The sequence below is a fragment of the Talaromyces atroroseus genome (genome assembly GCF_001907595.1).
Source record: "Talaromyces atroroseus strain IBT 11181 chromosome Unknown scaffold_1, whole genome shotgun sequence".
Taxonomy (NCBI): Eukaryota; Fungi; Ascomycota; class Eurotiomycetes; order Eurotiales; family Trichocomaceae; genus Talaromyces; species Talaromyces atroroseus.
The window spans coordinates 2,992,347-3,008,713 of NW_017971433.1; the positions used below are offsets into that span (position 1 = coordinate 2,992,347).

General features: G+C 45.1%; 6 protein-coding genes across 6 annotated transcripts, besides 3 other annotated features; 1 reads left to right on the forward strand and 5 right to left on the reverse strand.

Annotated features, from left to right (window-relative positions):
- Positions 1–128: 128 nt before the first annotated feature.
- UA08_02125 (hypothetical protein) lies at positions 129–1,440 on the reverse strand (the record flags this gene model as incomplete). The annotated part of the gene is made up of 2 exons (XM_020261864.1): positions 129–1,167; positions 1,226–1,440. The coding sequence occupies 2 exons, from the start codon at positions 1,438–1,440 to the stop codon at positions 129–131; spliced, it is 1,254 nt and encodes a 417-aa protein (XP_020122987.1).
- A 519-nt stretch (positions 1,441–1,959) lies between these two features.
- Positions 1,960–3,441, forward strand: UA08_02126 (Glutamyl-tRNA(Gln) amidotransferase subunit A, mitochondrial; the record flags this gene model as incomplete). The annotated part of the gene is made up of 3 exons (XM_020261865.1): positions 1,960–2,213; positions 2,285–2,460; positions 2,516–3,441. 3 exons carry the CDS (start codon positions 1,960–1,962, stop codon positions 3,439–3,441), a joined length of 1,356 nt encoding a protein of 451 aa, XP_020122988.1.
- A 136-nt stretch (positions 3,442–3,577) lies between these two features.
- Positions 3,578–5,611, reverse strand: UA08_02127 (hypothetical protein; the record flags this gene model as incomplete). Its single annotated transcript, XM_020261866.1, has 1 exon — positions 3,578–5,611. One exon carries the CDS (start codon positions 5,609–5,611, stop codon positions 3,578–3,580), a length of 2,034 nt encoding a protein of 677 aa, XP_020122989.1.
- A 1,505-nt stretch (positions 5,612–7,116) lies between these two features.
- Positions 7,117–8,599, reverse strand: UA08_02128 (hypothetical protein; the record flags this gene model as incomplete). The annotated part of the gene is made up of 4 exons (XM_020261867.1): positions 7,117–7,187; positions 7,238–7,726; positions 8,207–8,302; positions 8,488–8,599. 4 exons carry the CDS (start codon positions 8,597–8,599, stop codon positions 7,117–7,119), a joined length of 768 nt encoding a protein of 255 aa, XP_020122990.1.
- Positions 8,600–10,967: 2,368 nt separating this feature from the next.
- On the reverse strand, positions 10,968–11,790 carry UA08_02129 (hypothetical protein; the record flags this gene model as incomplete). The annotated part of the gene is made up of 2 exons (XM_020260869.1): positions 10,968–11,627; positions 11,692–11,790. 2 exons carry the CDS (start codon positions 11,788–11,790, stop codon positions 10,968–10,970), a joined length of 759 nt encoding a protein of 252 aa, XP_020122991.1.
- Positions 11,791–12,977: 1,187 nt separating this feature from the next.
- On the reverse strand, positions 12,978–15,064 carry UA08_02130 (hypothetical protein; the record flags this gene model as incomplete). Its single annotated transcript, XM_020260870.1, has 2 exons — positions 12,978–14,540; positions 14,606–15,064. The coding sequence occupies 2 exons, from the start codon at positions 15,062–15,064 to the stop codon at positions 12,978–12,980; spliced, it is 2,022 nt and encodes a 673-aa protein (XP_020123500.1).
- Positions 15,065–15,642: 578 nt separating this feature from the next.
- Positions 15,643–16,270: a repeat region (Identified by RepeatMasker using a combination of RepBase library and repeat library created with RepeatScout).
- Positions 15,914–16,266: a repeat region (Identified by RepeatMasker using a combination of RepBase library and repeat library created with RepeatScout).
- Positions 16,267–16,365: a repeat region (Identified by RepeatMasker using a combination of RepBase library and repeat library created with RepeatScout).
- Between the last annotated feature and the right edge of the window lie 2 nt (positions 16,366–16,367).

Consider the following 16,367-nt stretch of genomic DNA (forward strand, 5'->3'; position numbering starts at 1 on the left):
CCACGATTTTGATTTATCTTTAGACATTGAATTTGAATTGCATTCTTACAGCCAATTTCCTATCAATAAATCCAGATCACCAGTATAATATGTATGAGAAAGCGGTTTTATACAGTTGCGATAGCAGTTTAGTCATCACCTTCATAAACAAGGATTGTTTTACCGGCTCTAAAGCCTGAGAGCGTGTCTTGGACAGCATCCACAAGTTCCTTATGGTCCTTGTCATATGTCCACTTCACCTCTTGCACCGGAATATCCTTGAATTTGCCGGAACGCGTCAAGTCAAAAACATCGCGGATCGTATTTTCCTTCAATTGGGGATTCTTATCCCCCCATTTACTGACCCAAAACCCATCAAAGACCAAGTTTTTGAAAATCAAGAGTCCGGACGGTAACGCCACGGGTTTCCTGGACATAGCGCCATAGGTGACCAGGTGTGAATCTGGGGCAAGCACTTTGGCCATGGCAGAGGCATTTTCGCCTCCGACGCAATTCAGTGCTAGTCGAATGGGCTGTTTGCCGTTGTTGGTTAGGTCTTTGACGATGGTCCGGAATTCTTTCGAGAGTAGCTCGGCCTCCGTGATGACTGCTGTCGCACCTAGCTCGAGGAGGTCCTTTTTCAGAGCCTCTGTTTCCTCTGGGTTCTCCCTTTGTCGGATAACGTTGAGTGTCTTGATGCCCCATTCGCGCGCCAATTGAATAGCTGCGCGACCGACGCCGCTATTGGCGCCGTTCTGGATCAGCCATTCCTCTCCGCTGCGCATCCAATCCCAGTCGCAGAAGTCTTTGATCATGCGATAAGCCGTGACGGGGTTGACGCTGACGGTACCAGCCTGCAATGGGGTCAGACCCTCCTTGTCAACTTTGATCAACTGGGATTCGTCCAGTTGAGCATGTGTCCGCCATGTGCCCTGACCCGTGCGTTTCATGACCACCCAGTCGCCCTTTGTGAGGCTTTGGACGTCTGGCCCCGTGGAGATGACTTGGAATGCGCCCTCATTTCCGCCGACTGCCGCGGGGTCGGAGGTACCTAGAATGGTGTTGAAGGTTGGTTTGGCAGGGTAAACGCCCTGGATCTGATTGATGTCTGCTGGATTTAGGGGAGTTGCTAGAAGACGGAGGTTCACTTGTGTTCCGCTTGGTGGTGCGATGGAATGCTTGTGTAGTCTAATAGATTATCTTTCAGCTGCGAGCATAATTGTTTCCTGTAGATGATAGCACTTACTGTAGGACGTCCTTAGGCTCTCCAAATTTTGGATACACCAGCACCTTGGCCTGTGTGTAGCCATAAGCCGACACGAAACGCTGAGCTGCAACTCCCGGTTGATATCCGCCATTTGACCGGATGAGGGGAGCTTTCACAGCAGCAGCAGAGCGGTACAAGCTCGTTGCTTGACGAATGCTGGGAGCAGCTGGTCTCAGAACTCTTGGAGCAAACATTGTGTGAATGCGAGTGTGTGTCTGTAGAGTTGCGAGAGCGACTCCAGCAGTGTTCGATAGCAAAAATGACGTACTGGTGAGCACCTCGGCACTAAGCACGAATGCGGGCGCGGAGTAGCGGACCTCATCCGAAGAATTTCTTTAAATATCATCAACACAACAACAAACAACTCAAGCATCAGTGCGACAACTCGTCGCGCTGCATTGCGTAGAGCCGTCAATGTCACTGCTTCGCGAAGCTGAAAAATGCATCGCTAACCAGAAGCTCTTCGCCGAGCTCAATGCTTTCATCACGCCGCTTCAGAGCTTATCAACAGCCTATGCGGACCACATTCGAGATGCCGATGTTCGCAAGGAGAATGGTACATCTTTCTTTGACAGGCTGTACTCTTGCACTTGGGAATGAATTGTTAATACTGTGTGTCTTTAGGCTCCGCGAAATCTCCTCTCGATGGACGGTTAATCGCCATTAAAGATAATATTTGCACTCGTTCCCTGCCGACTACATGCGCATCCCGTATGCTAGAGAAATTCTCCAGTCCCTTCGATGCAACAGTAATCAAGACCCTGGAAGATGCCGGGGCCGTCATTGGCGGAAAGACGAATTTGGACGAGTTTGGCATGGGCTCTTATTCCACTCATTCTCGTTTCGGGCCCGTGAAAAGCAGCTTCTTCGTGCGTGGTAAGGAAAGGCAAGGGGAAGGAGAACCGCTCTCTGCTGGTGGCAGTTCTGGTGGAAGTGCGGTTGCCGTTGCTACAAATCAGTGCTACGCGTATGTTGCCTGTTGTCGAGTGAGACGCTTCCTTTTTCCAACATGTGATGATGCTAATTGGGCGATTATAGTGCCCTAGGTACCGACACGGGAGGCTCTGTGAGATTGCCTGCTGCATATACGGGAGTTGTTGGACTCAAGCCTTCATATGGTCTTATATCACGCTGGGGGGTGGTTGCATATGCCAATTCTCTCGACACCGTCGGTATTATTGCGAGAAGAACATCGACTGTTCGTGAAGTGTTTGGTACGAAGAAGAAAAATACGCACATGTTTATATTCTAAAGCTAATGATTTGCTAGATGTCCTGAACCACCATGATGCGCGAGATCCTACAAGTCTATCTACATTCACTCGCTCTCGAATTGCCCAAGCTCTGCTTCAACCCCAGCTCTCGAGCCGCCTATCATCGCGGCCCTTGCGAATAGGGGTGCCTCTCGAATATAACCTGGCCGAATTGACACCAACAGTCCGCGAAACCTGGCTTTCAACACTTAAAACTCTCGAGGGACAAGGTCATTCTCTACATCCAATCTCCCTACCGTCCACAAAACATGCTCTATCCGCATACTACATTCTAGCTCCCGCAGAAGCATCCTCCAATCTCGCCAAATACGATGGCGTTAGATATGGCACGCGGGCAGATGGGCTGGACAAAACAGGAGATGAAAATGGCGATTCTAGTGATTATCTATACGCCAGGACTCGCGGCGAAGGCTTCGGCGACGAAGTTCGACGACGCATTCTACTGGGCTCATTTAGTCTGAGCGCCGATGCAATGGACAATTATTTTTTGCAAGCGCAGCGAGTTCGACGGCTTGTACAGGCCGATTTTGATAATGCGTTCGCCTTGAATAACCCGCTTGGCGATGAAAGTCAATCGCAGGCTCCACCATCAACAACGAAAGTGGATATTATTATAGGACCAACGACATCCTCCCTTCCACCCACTCTTTCATCTATCACAGAAGACGAGAATTCTGCGTCGAATACCGCGCCATTACATTCGTACGTTACTGATGCGTGCACTGTGCCTGCCAGTCTTGCGGGATTACCAGCGATATCAGTGCCTGTTTCTGTCGTGCCTTCTAGTAGCACTGGCAGTGATGAGTCAAGACATGAAGGATTTGGCAAAATAGGAATTCAGATTATCGGGCAATATGGAGATGACGAGCTTGTTTTGAGGGTTGCTGAACTATTAGAGCAATCCGAAGATTCTGCACAATGACATAGAAATGTGCAGTTTGTGTATGATATGTAAGAGTATGTTCATAGCGAGATACCATATATTTCTATTACTTTTCTTTCTCAATCATTTTATTGAATCCTGTATTCTCAATTTCTAGATGACAAATGTAGTCTAACTATGAAATAGTCATCTCAACGTCTTCGTCTTGTTGTTTCCCTTCTCCAGTGCCAGTCACAGGTTCATTATTTATAGGATTGGCGTTATTATTATTCTCATTATTATCGTCGACCTCCATTTGTGGTGTTGTCGATGCCTCCATAGCAGAATTACCATTCACGGTAATTGTCGGCGTCACACCAGTCGCCAACATGGCTGCTTGATATACAGCTCCAACCCCCTGTTGAACAACATCAGCATTGCCACCAGTCGCAGCCACGACAGCGGACGAGGATCCGTTGCCAAATTCAGTACTGATTACCGTTGGCGGTGCAGCAGCAGCATTATTAGGAAGACGAGGGTTCTTCGCAGTTTGCTTATTGCTGGTTGTAGCAGTGGTGGCAGTCCTGCTGTTGCTACTACCACCAGCAGTATCCGTATTCTCACCACCCCAGAGAAACATTGCTTCGATTTCATCCACTATGTCGGCCACAATATCCTCCACAATTTGATCGTTGAAACGCTCGCCGAACGGTTTCACAGCAACACGCGCAGCCGATTGACTTTCTTCTTCGTCTTCTCCCTTGACCTTATCTGTTTTATCGTCACCCTTGCTGTCGTCGCCAACAGAAACGAATGGTGGCGGGCCAAACCACCATGGAGGCTCAAATCTGCACTCAACAGCACCTCCACCATAGCAGCTAACCGTTGGGAAATATCCAATCATGCCATCGTCTGCGTTTTCTCGTTCGCCAATACCCAAATTATTCGTCCCATTTGTAAGACGACTTGCAGGCGGCAAGAAGGCAAACAATTCTTTGAAAGGTGTTCCCATTTTCACCCCATTCTTGAATATGGTAATGCTCGAACCGGGCAAGGTACGAAGAGAGGAGTCTTCGCTGTTGAATGGAGACGGCGGACCGAATGTAGGTGTTTCCTTCAGGTTGAACGCGTAATCGCGGAGTTGTTTTGATGGGTAGATGTTGGACTGTTGCCAACAGAAATCGGATTTTAGGTGGAAAGGCACTCGGTCCCGAATGAAGTTTGTCACTGTAGGAGGTTGAGGTGCACCGGTCTTCTCAGCGGAAGGATCATATGTTCCTTCAACAACCTTTTTGTGAAGAGATAGCGGAGGCAGTGTGATGAGCATCCCGATAACGTCTCCCTCGGCAATATTCTCGCCTTTGTCGAAGAAGTGTTCGCAGCGCATGCGGTTTATTACCTCCCCGTTTACGTCTCTTATGCCATATCCATAACAGTCAACTCCAACGTTGACGTCTAGCTCTGCCTCACGTCGCGCAAATCCGAGCCGGACATGGCCTCTTGAAGGGGAGTGAGCAGAGAAATTGGCGTCGCTGGCATTGGATGGCGGGTCTCTGACAATACCACTAATTACCTTTGCCTCGTAGTAGTACGACCCCTCTCGCGCGCAAACATTTGCCCTTGCAGAGTGCCAGGCATCACCTGTAGTCACCGCAAGACCGTCTTTGGTAAACGCAATTGCTGCTGGCGAATCCTCAAAGCTGAATCGAGCATGATAAGGAGCAATATCTGTCTGTCGATACTTCACATTCGTGAAATTGGGATCGGAAATCGCATAGCTATAACGAAACCCGTTCTTATTGGTAAGTTTGTCGACGACCTCGTAGAAATCCCAGCTTTGATTCAACACATTCGACGTTTTCCGGTACAAGAAATTCACCTGTCTCGGCTGCGGTGGGTATAAATCGGACGTTCGGGGTTCTGCGAGAAGCGCTGGTCTGAGCATAGACAGTAAAGTAGACGGGCGCCCCGAGGCTGCTGCTAATGCTGCCTTCTTCCTTGGCGGGGCAACGCTATCTGTGTCTAGGATCCCCTTCGCCTCGCGCTTTTTGCGACTGTCTTTTTTGGCTCGTTTGGAGCGCTGTTCGCCTGTGGTCGTTGGAGCACTGGGTGCGGGTGACGTTTTAGCTGCTTGTGAATCGCTGGGGTTTGCGGCTGGAGCAGCTGGGATAGGCGAATTGATGCCAGAGGAGGCCGCTGAGGTGTTAGCCGCATTTTGAGCAGAAGCCATGACCTGTATTCTGAAGTGGTGGTAGTGCCAATCTAAAGAGATTCGATCGATGAGCTATGTAGCTCCTTGAAAACGCGATTGACGCCGTTGTCGACAAGCGCGCACCGCCGAGGAATGATGTATATCGTATTATAAGCGCGTGATCATACAAAATATCAATTCCGCATGTTCGGTCGAGTTTCACAAGAATCGATAGAACGAAAGCCGAATTTAGGCACTGTCTGAGTGGATTTCGGCATCGATCACCATCGCCGGGCGGTGATGCGTTGCTGGTGTCAAAATGCCGGCAGAAGTCTCTTGGCAATGAGGGCGGTGAAACATAGGGCAAGTTATTTAGAATAGCCAATCACGTTGAGTGGTCTGTATTTCCAGCTTAGGAGGGTGTTTTTAGTTGTCATTTACTCACTGCTGTTGGCGCTTCATGATCGATTGCTGGGCATTTATAGACAAAGAAATGAAGGAGCTGTCTCTTGTCTATCGGAGTGACCAGGGTTGTAACTGGTTGGATATCGCTACCGATGGATGATGGCTCTAGATTTATGTCAATATTTCATTGTATGCAATAAAATGCAGGGATCAACCGAAGTAGCCTACGAGACTGAGACACCCGAAATTTAATGTAACAGGCTCTACTATTCTCAAAATCTTTACTAACAAGGCGTGGATATCAGAGGTGCAAGTGTAAGCAATTCCATTTCAATCAAGTTTGGAACCTCTACCACTATTCCCAACAAATGTCCCATCACCTAGGTATATATAACGTAGTCTACCAAGCCAATTCAGATGTAAGCTGGGCAGCTATCATCCCAATGGCCCGAGATCTCGTCATGCTAAAAAAGGCAGCCACACTCCGACAAATATCGTTAGGATGATACATACACAAATTTATACCTGAGGGACTTGGAACTTGACTTCAAGCATGGATACAACTAAAACCGCACCGCCTATTAGGACGCGGCAGCGAGCTGGAGCGGCATGTGAAGAGTGTAGAAAGCACAAACTCCAGTGTGACGGACAACAGCCACGGTGCGGAGTATGCCGTGAATCTTATGATATTGTACTTCAGGATCTTTTGAGAAATGGTCGCCAATTGAAGAATATCAGCAACCCACATCAGAGCTATATAGACCTCTTGGATCTTTCATCCATGGAGGAAATTTGAGCGGGATGATCCCTTTCTATCTACCTAGTGTCTCCTTCCTTGATTATCCTTACTGTTCCCATAGAGAGATTCGATTCTCAATGCGTTTTACTATCATGACATGGGTACAGTATTACGTTGAGAATACAATTTATAACGATCGAGTATTAGAAAAATATATAGAACCTAAATAAGGTAAAAATATTTGCACGAAATTGATCTTTAATGAAGGAAGACTATCTTTGTCAAAAGAAATTCTTACCTGCGAATGTAACTTGAACATACCAAGAGGAAAAGTTTGATAGTAATGTCAAAGCAAAGCTAACTATTTTGAAGCTCTTGAACATAGCCGTCATTGATGTAGCTAGATTACTCCGATAATTTGGTGAATATCCCGCCCCCCAGGGCTAAATGTTACCTGTGTTGATGATTGAGCTGTATAAATTTTAGCGACAGAAAGCACGCCTCTTGCTAAACAAGCTTACCATCCTGCGTATATTGGTAGTAAGTAACCATGCCATCGTTCCACTTGGTCACTCTCTCCTTTTGACCTCCCTTCCAAGCCCAGTATGTTTGCTCATTCTTTATCTGGCGCTTCCAGCGAAACGCTGCGTCGCTTCCAGGCTTTGCGCTCTTGCCTAGGGCATACTTTACTTCAACTCTATATTTAGTGGGTGGATCCTGAGGAACCACCTCAGTGCTTTTGTTAATAAACTGCAAAGCTGGTAGCAGGTAAATCTCCCAAAAAAGGTCCTGATTCATGCAAAATGCCGCGCCTTCATCGGTGAATACTCCATGGTGTCGCAGGCCTGCTGGCTCATAGCCATTACCTTTGGCTCTGTTAACGTAGGTAAGTATCGCAAGGGCATTTTTATCCGAGCCATCTTTCGCAACGGACGGGTGACCAGGGTCGATCCATGCGTATGGGGCGTAGTCAATGTTCGACGGGGCAAAGGTAGCATGCTCTCCTTCCCCTGCGTGGTTTGTAACAAAGGGTAACCGTTAGCATAGCACCAAGGGACAATTATCAGCCAAGTGACTCACGCCGTGGTTGTATCATCGACCATCCAATTACATTCACTTTGTTCTTATCCGCTGTTCTTAACCACCCATCAGCAAACAGCCTCAGATTTTAAAGAGTGTCGGGTCCGAGATGATCAGTTCCATATTCGCTGTTCTGCGTGTCTAGTCCTAAACTGTCGTGGGGATCTATTTGTGCGTGCCACCCGGTCAGCAGATATATCAAACAAGAATACCTGAGAGACACTCTTGCCTGATGTATCAAGATCGAGTTGGTATAGCTCGAAGACCAAATTATTGAAGCCACCCGCTTGCTAGAAGGCTTGGCTTCTTTCGTCAGCATCGTCAACTGCCCTATTAGCTAGATAGCCGTTTAGCTCAGGTTACTCTCCACATTATTAGTCGGTCTTTAATTGCGAGCGGTTCAGTCATACCAATTCTGGTCTTGAACGTCAGCCTCCACCCCTGAAGATTGTACTGGACGAATTTGCTCTCTCTCCCTTGAGGTGTAGACCGCAACTGAATCAAGCCTCTAGTAAAGTTAAGCGTGAACAGAATAAAATAGGCAGGGCTGGCCTCTTCGACGTGGATTTTAACATGGGGTGCTCCGACCAGCCCATTCTCGATCCATTGTCCCCGCTTGTCGTGTCTATTAACTTTGCGACGCTCCACATTTTCCTTGTCGTGTCGATGAAAAGCAACATCGTTTTTTTACATGCCTTGAAGCCTTCGTTGATGATATGCTGATTGAGTACAAAGATCTGATCGTACGGGCTGGGATCGGTCTCGTTGACCCGGCTGCGTTGGATGGGGTCGGTGAACGCCATTCTGTATGCAATAGGTGCAAACTAAAGTATCACAAATCCGAACGAAATGGGTGATGGGACTGCTGAGGTTTAGACTGGCATCGATGAATAAATAGTACAATTTCAGCTCAACTGACAAAGAGGGGTCGCAACCCATCACGCTTGCGATGACCATGGCTGACTGAAGGGCCTTTAGCTCGGTAATAATTGCCATGTTCACTACTTTGTGGAGGCTGTACTCAGCTCCTCACTGCCCTACTTTCCATACGACTAGGTACTCTGTACAGAGTTGAAAGTGGTCAGATGGGGTGCTATGCATGTTATGTTTTTACTACTTGGCGTTTCTGCTGCGATGGGATTGGCTGATACTTTCCGAGGGAGGCTTGCTGGAAATGGGACCAGTGAGTGGGATTTGCCAGTGTGGAGCTGCGTTGGATAAGGTTGCTTCCGTGCGGGTCAAGTGGGACAGTCCTTACGGCTTCATCAAGATTATTGGTTACATCTAATAATACGTTGATGACGGCCTCGTATGTTTGAGTGATTAATCGCTATAGAACGCAGATGTAGAAGGTCTCTCAATGTGCGGCTTTGTGGAAATCAAAGAGAGGCTGTACCTGAGGGTCGAAACAAGCCTATAGTGGGAATATATTGTGGAAGTGAGAGATTCTTTGTGCAAGAGCACCTCAGAATGCTTTTCGTATCGTGATTGACGAGCGAAACTGTTGCCGTTTTTCATGTAGAAGAATTGTATGCGGACAAATTGACTCCATGTCAACGCGGCAACCGCCAAATAAATACCCCCGATCCTGACAGACCGTCAACATCGTGTGGCTACAGACTAAATATGCCCGTCATCAATACCCCACACCGTCCAGCTCGGAAGAAAGCTTTTCTTGATACTCTTTGCTCGAATGCTAAGTACCCGCGACCTTGCATAACAGGCATTACTGTCAGATGGACTATTCCGGCGACTAAGAGGCGGTGGAATCGAGAGGCTTTCTTTTTGGTATCTAAGATGTCGTATGAAAACTTAGATACTATAATTTGCATACGGGTTCCAGGTAGTACGTATATTGCTATTCAAGTATGGAGGAACGGGTCTTGATAAATGTCGATGTTAAACGCAGTGGTACAATTACCAAACGGCGCACGAAGATAAAATCCATCCTTCCCGTCTATGTCCTACGAAAACATAGGAAGGACTGGATCCTTGTGCGATGGTCGAAAGAAGATGACCGGGCTTCTGCAGAGTTAGCGGAACTTCATCGTGTTACTGGATATGGCGCTGTGACGCCCTTTTACGAGAATCACAATTCACAAATTGTTTATAGTAATCCTCGCGGATTACCTGAGTGAGAGGTACAGGCCAAGTCGATTTTGCGAACTTCTAGAGGGCACATGGCTACGAGTCGCTGTTCACATACACTCGGCCATATCGACGAATCCCGACGAGACATAAACAGTGATTAAAAATTATATTTCGACCAACTATCTCACCGATTCCACTTATTTTGAAACTGTAAGCTCCCCAGTATGATAATGTCTAGTAATCTAGCAGAGCAATCTAAAATCTCTTCCTTTGATCTCATGATCTTCCATCACAACAGGGGAACGTCAACCAGACAAGAGCGTCATTGAAGCGTGTGTGATGATAATCTTGACGCTCCATTGTATCGCTGAAGGCAGTGGCCCATGGGAGGTGTTGGAAAAAGAATCGAGCGTGAGGTAGAAAGGAATGAAAAATTCCTTTGATCAATTGAGCATACATCACTATAAATAACAAATGATGGCTATTCTAATAATCTAGATATCTTTCCCCATAAAGACTAGGATCAGATTATAGCCTGTGTTATTGAAAGTTAAAGAGTGTGCTTCTCAAGTCCATAAACCTCATTTTTGTCGCGCAATTTCAAACTTCAGTTCTCGCTCGGGTAGTCGTTGTTCTGGCTGTTGAACTGTGTAGCTATAAAGTATGTCCTGTCATGATTTTCTAGATCTGCCATCTCCAAAAGCTGAATATCACTTGCAATGGGCATTGAGAGGTGGCTCTGTTGTTATTGTAGCGTTTTCTGTAGATACTTTATAAGATGTGCTCGAGATTAGCATTCTCTTAGAAGTACAGAGCTGAAGTGAATCTTAAGTATAACCTTATCTTTTCATGGGTCAAGTAAATCACACCTACATAACAGTAGCAAAAGTTCATAATATTTCTAGTGCCGGATGGAACCTCAAGAATAGATATCATTACACAGCAAACTTTGTAAGCAGCTGAATTCACCTAAGTTGCTCTATAGACAGGATAAATGCATCTAAACTCATGAATAAGACAAAATATGCGTTTTGTTGGCCTAAATAGTTATTATGATGTCTTCAAAACATGCTTCGTCCACTATACATAGGTCAGGCCTCCATCGACAGCTATGTTTTGGCCGGTCACAAATGAGCTTGCCGGACTGGCGATGAAAGCTACTACACGTGCAACTTCTTGGACAGTCCCATTTCTCTTGATACTTTGCTCGACACGGAACTTCTGCACCAGTGGGTGATCCTCCGGTGGCGCCAGATCAGTATCAATAGGACCTGGCGCAATAGTGTTGACCGTGATCCCTTCGGGACCGAGCTCCTCTGCCCATCCTAGAGCAATCGCACCGAGAGCAGCCTTTGACCCGGCATACAGGGCCGCAAATTGACTACCACTGCGAGCCACGACACTGCTAATATTGATTATCCTTCCTCCTGGAGCTGATAGATACGGCAAAGCCGCTTGTACCAGCAGAAAGGACCCGCGAACATTGGCCTGGAAAAGCGTGTCGAAGTCTTCCGGAGCAATGGTTGCAGTATCAGGATGGAATATAGCGGCTCCCGAATTGTTCACAATGATGTCGATCTTTCGACCAGGGAATGCGGAAGTGACTGTGGAAATAATATCTTTGCCAAATGTCAAGCTGGATGCATTGCTCTGGACAGCAATGGCTTTCACGTTCAACGACTCGATTGCTTTCACACTCTGCAGAGCTGCTTCTTTGTTGGTATTGTAGTGAAGAACAATCTAACACGGTTGTTAGTTTAGAACGCTCAAAAAAACAGAGCAAATTATTTCATATCCAACATACATCCGCACCAAGTTGAGCAAGCTCATTCGCGATGCTGAAGCCTATTCCGTTTGCTTTTCCGCTGCCAGTAACAATGGCAAGTTTTCCTTTGAGAGACATTTTTGCTGGGTTGCGAATTGCTCAGAGGAAGATGTTTGTGATACTTCGGAGGGCATATATTGGCAATCGAGATATCAAATGTGCTAGACTTAGTGAGTTAGGTATTATTGTTGTCGTTGTTCTAAGCTGCTCTATTCTGAAGTAGAGGGTCATATTTATACATGCGGACACATGTTGGAGGGAAATGAAAGAATATTACAGAAGACAAATCTGGAAGTCCATCACTCATCTTCTACTCTTCATAAAGTGATGACTTTCAAATCAACTGATTGAATTAATGACACTCGATGTGGTAGAAATGTTGCTTCTGAGCCTCTCGCCGTCGCTCGGCGAGCTCGGCGAGACTGCAAACAGCGCGAACGAATCAGGATGCTCATATGTTATTTTCTACCAATAGTAATGTATCCATGGACCCGCACTGGACATGAAAATTGCTGAGTAATTCTAGCCCTAAAAGGTGAAAATATATTATTGGATACATATTAGATCAACTCAAGATTTGTCATTAGAAGATGACAAATAGGCACAGTGCTTATTATGAATGTTTACTGAAACTGAGGTATGTGCCGTTGGCGAGCTGAAATCGTCTTGGACGAGGCTTGACGCCTTGGTCAAGGCAGAGAAGAGATGATCAATCAGGTAAGTTACAAAACGAACATTGCACATATCAGTGTTGGAAAGTCTTGGATTGTTATCTAAGGAGGCGCTACGGCCTCTCAGATGAGATTCTCGTCAACAACACTTCCAGGTCTTGGGAGAGAATTTGGAGAAAACGTGCTGTTCAGCATGGAATTTGGGGGTGGGGGGGGGGGGTGATGGTAAAGTTCCTAGTTATATTCGTTCATCTCAGGTATTTCCTTACTTGATTGTACAGGTTCACAAAGATTTGGCTGACTATATTAATAGATTGGCATAAAGATGACCACTTTCGAGGAGTATTGCGTTGAGACTGAATTTTCACGTATATTGTAGAGAAAATGCCCAAGTTAGAACTCACAGCGTGTCTCAGAATTTGGTTCGAAATATAAAGACATGAATACGGGCACAAAAGCTTCCATTAAACATGTATTGATTTCGAGCGTTGTTTCACCAAAGTGCTATAGTCAAGAGTATATTACCTAGATAGTAGTAGGAAAATAGTCATACACTCGTAACATAATCTTCCAAAGAAGCCGTGAAGCTGTAAATTAATTTGACTGGCTGTATTCACCAAGGACTGAGCTATAGAAATGGTCAGATATGCCAGAGTTTGGCCTTAAAGAAACCTCAGAACTTCCCCATTGAATAAAACTCGGGTCTAATTCAGGAACGTTTGCCAGGTTTCCGAAATCCAATTGAGTCTGCCACAGGCCGTCAAAGTTAGTCACTTGCGTTTTCCCACTTTTGGCAATAAGAGCTTCATCACGACGAATTTCAGCCTCGCGTTTCAGAGCAAAAAGTGGCTTCCATAATGCCCCTTGATGGATCTTTCCATTTTCAAATATAATGTGTATTTGAGTCCAGGCTCGCTGCACCTCTGGATCCCCTTGGTCTGTGCTGTGACGTAAATATACCAGTATTGTTGATGCAAGATGCCACTTGGTAGTTTCGTGGAATCCGTGAAACAGCCAGTCCCAGTGTCGTTCGGCATACACTTCCCGCAGAGATCGAGTAGTCTCACAGATGAAAAGAGCCTTTCGAAACAATTCTGTACGAAATTCGGGGGTTGACCACTCCCGATGCTTTAATAAGGATTGCCGCGTGAAGAACCATAGCCATTGGAGGTTAAGAGTCACCAAATCTCCGGTTATGCATTGTATAGGCTCGTTGAAAGAATTTTGTGCGTAGAAGTTTTCGATTCGAGACTTTGCCTTTGACATAAGCCGATCGTTATTGTTCAAATATGCGTCTTCGGAACCATGTTCTGGTATCTCCATTTCAAGAATAGCTCTCGTCAGCATCGATAATTCGTAGAAGGCAAGCGCTGGAGCCATTTCAGTCCAGCCAGAAATCGCAGGAGGAAGCTTGCGGCTAAACTCGCAAGCGTCCCAGCCACTGTCTGGCGAATTTTGCGGGAGCTGCGTAGCCCCGTTGCTAAATGTCGAGATAGGAAACGGCTCAATACCGTGGATTTGAAGAGCTCGTACATTGATCGTACAGAGGTGATGCCACAGTCGACGGCGAATTTCCACGGCGTAAGGGCTGAGATTGAATTGCGTTCCGTCCTGGTGGAGGCCCATGCGGGTGGCTAGACTTAATGAGAGGCCACTCAATGACGTCCATTCAAGACTCGAAATGTCTATTTCGGACAGGAGTGTGATATATAATGCAAATGCTGTGAGTGCAGTCATAGAGTGTGTAGAGAGAATGTTTATCTTTTCGAGAGCTTTTTGGGTGGCGGCTATAAAGCGAGTTACAATATTGTCTTTAGATTCGCCAAAATATATGAGAACATCTTTGACGTGAAGGGAATGCGCGCCAAATGCATAGATCGAGAAGAGAAGGGCTTCGAAATCTCCTCTTTGGGACGCAAATGACTCTTCGTTGCGGTTAAATAGATCTAATTCCAACTTAAAGCGCGGTTTGTGGAATAGACGAACGAATGGATCAACGTTAGACAAAAACTGATCAATTAGAAACTCCGATGCAGCTCTCGGAGACCTGTACATGCTTAAGTCGGATTGTTGCTGAGAGTGAAACAAAAGCCCGGTAGTGCCATGTAATGCTTTCTCTGATTTATCTTGTTCAAGTAGAAATGAGAGGCTTTCCACCTAAAATAGAGTTGGTTTTAATGCTTGTTTTCCGATTGTATTCTTATTGATGTGCCGATTCTCACCTCTTCATAAAGTCCAGCCCAGAATGTTTCCTTAACATATGCCGCCTGCGCATTCCGAAAACACAGCTTTCCAGTATGGTTTTGTGGATTTCCTCTTGTACTGATATTCTCCAAGTCTTTAACACAGTTTTCCAGCACAGAAACAATATTTGCCAGTGCTGGCTGGCCCTCGGCACTTCCTACTGACTGACCAAGAGAGCTCCGAGTGCTACGCTCCGGGTGGTTGGAGACCCGTATAACTGACTCTTGCAGACGGGTTATTCTATTGACCAATTCGACATCCACAGGAGCCGATCCTCCAAGTGGACTCGAGAAGTCTGGTCGCGATTCACGCTCATAGTGACACTCGATCCCCGCCTTTGCACAATTCGTGCAAGGTTGAGTTTTGGAACAACGGACTTTGCGGCGTCGGCATGTAGCGCAAGGAAGACGATTTGGCTCAGATATCGTCTTCTCCATGGTGTCGTTGCAAATTCGACCAGCAACCTCCACTAAAGCTTGTATATTTTGCTGTTTGATGGAATCTGATGGCGTTTATCTCTCGGTGGGGATGCTGATTAACGTATTTTACGGTAATATTGCCTCCAAAATTAGGGTGGCATGGTACGGAGGTTTACGGTACAGTGCCTAATAAATACCGTTCCTTAAATGGTACTAATAAAAGATAAGGAATATATAGCATTAATTATAAAACTAAGTTGAAAATGCTCTCTCTACTTTGAATAGAGTTTTAAGGATGAATAGTTATTGTAATTATTTATTATCTAGGATTTATTCTATAATTTTTTGACCGGGTGATTATTATGAAAGAGGGCTGTATTATTGAATATATGTAATGAGTCTTGAAGGCTACTATGTAAACCAATTTCTTTATTCTGACAAATGGCATAGGCAGATAATGACAGTGAGGAAGACATTTCTTGAAAGGAGTAAGAGACATTATTATCTATATTTTCGGTGATTGGTTTTCCTTCTGCATTACGCACCAAGAGCTACTATGTCGTAAGTGAAATGCGTTTCCTTTAGGTGTCGCCGCAATGTCACGCGCCTGGATCCACCCTAGTTGTCACTGGTTGTGTCGAGGTACAATACGATGATTGAACCACACAAAGGTTTATAAGGGTAACTTGTCAATAAAATCGGACATAATTCTGACTAGTTAATAACAAGATTAGTCAATTCTAACTAAGATAGAAGAAGCACCTTAAAGTATTATAATACTTTAAATAGGTTTATCTTACTGACCCTCTTAATATATAATTAAGTAACTTAGATTAAAGAGCTATACTAAGTAGAAGCTAAATATAAAAATAAGTATATTTATATAATTAATATCCCTTATATTTATTTTATACTCTAGAATATATACCTAATTATATATCTAATAGTTCTATTTAACACTATATACATTTCCTCTACACTCTATAATATATATTATGGTGTATACTAATCACATATTTTCTTATATTAACTATAAGTCTATATATTTAATGACTGCTTTGCATATTAATGCATGTAAATAACTAGTTATAATATTAACTACTTTAACTAAATATCTTTTCTTAATAGTATTAATTTCTGTTTAATATTATATAAATTAATTTTATAATATTATTTCTCTCTTTTAGAACCTTTGTCCCTTAAAGATATAAATAGAAAAACTTATCTGTCAGAGAATCAGAACGTCACAGCCAATGGATCAGGTTAGTCACTACGAGACTAATGCACATCGGAACAAAGGATTACCCGCAAAGCCTTAGGG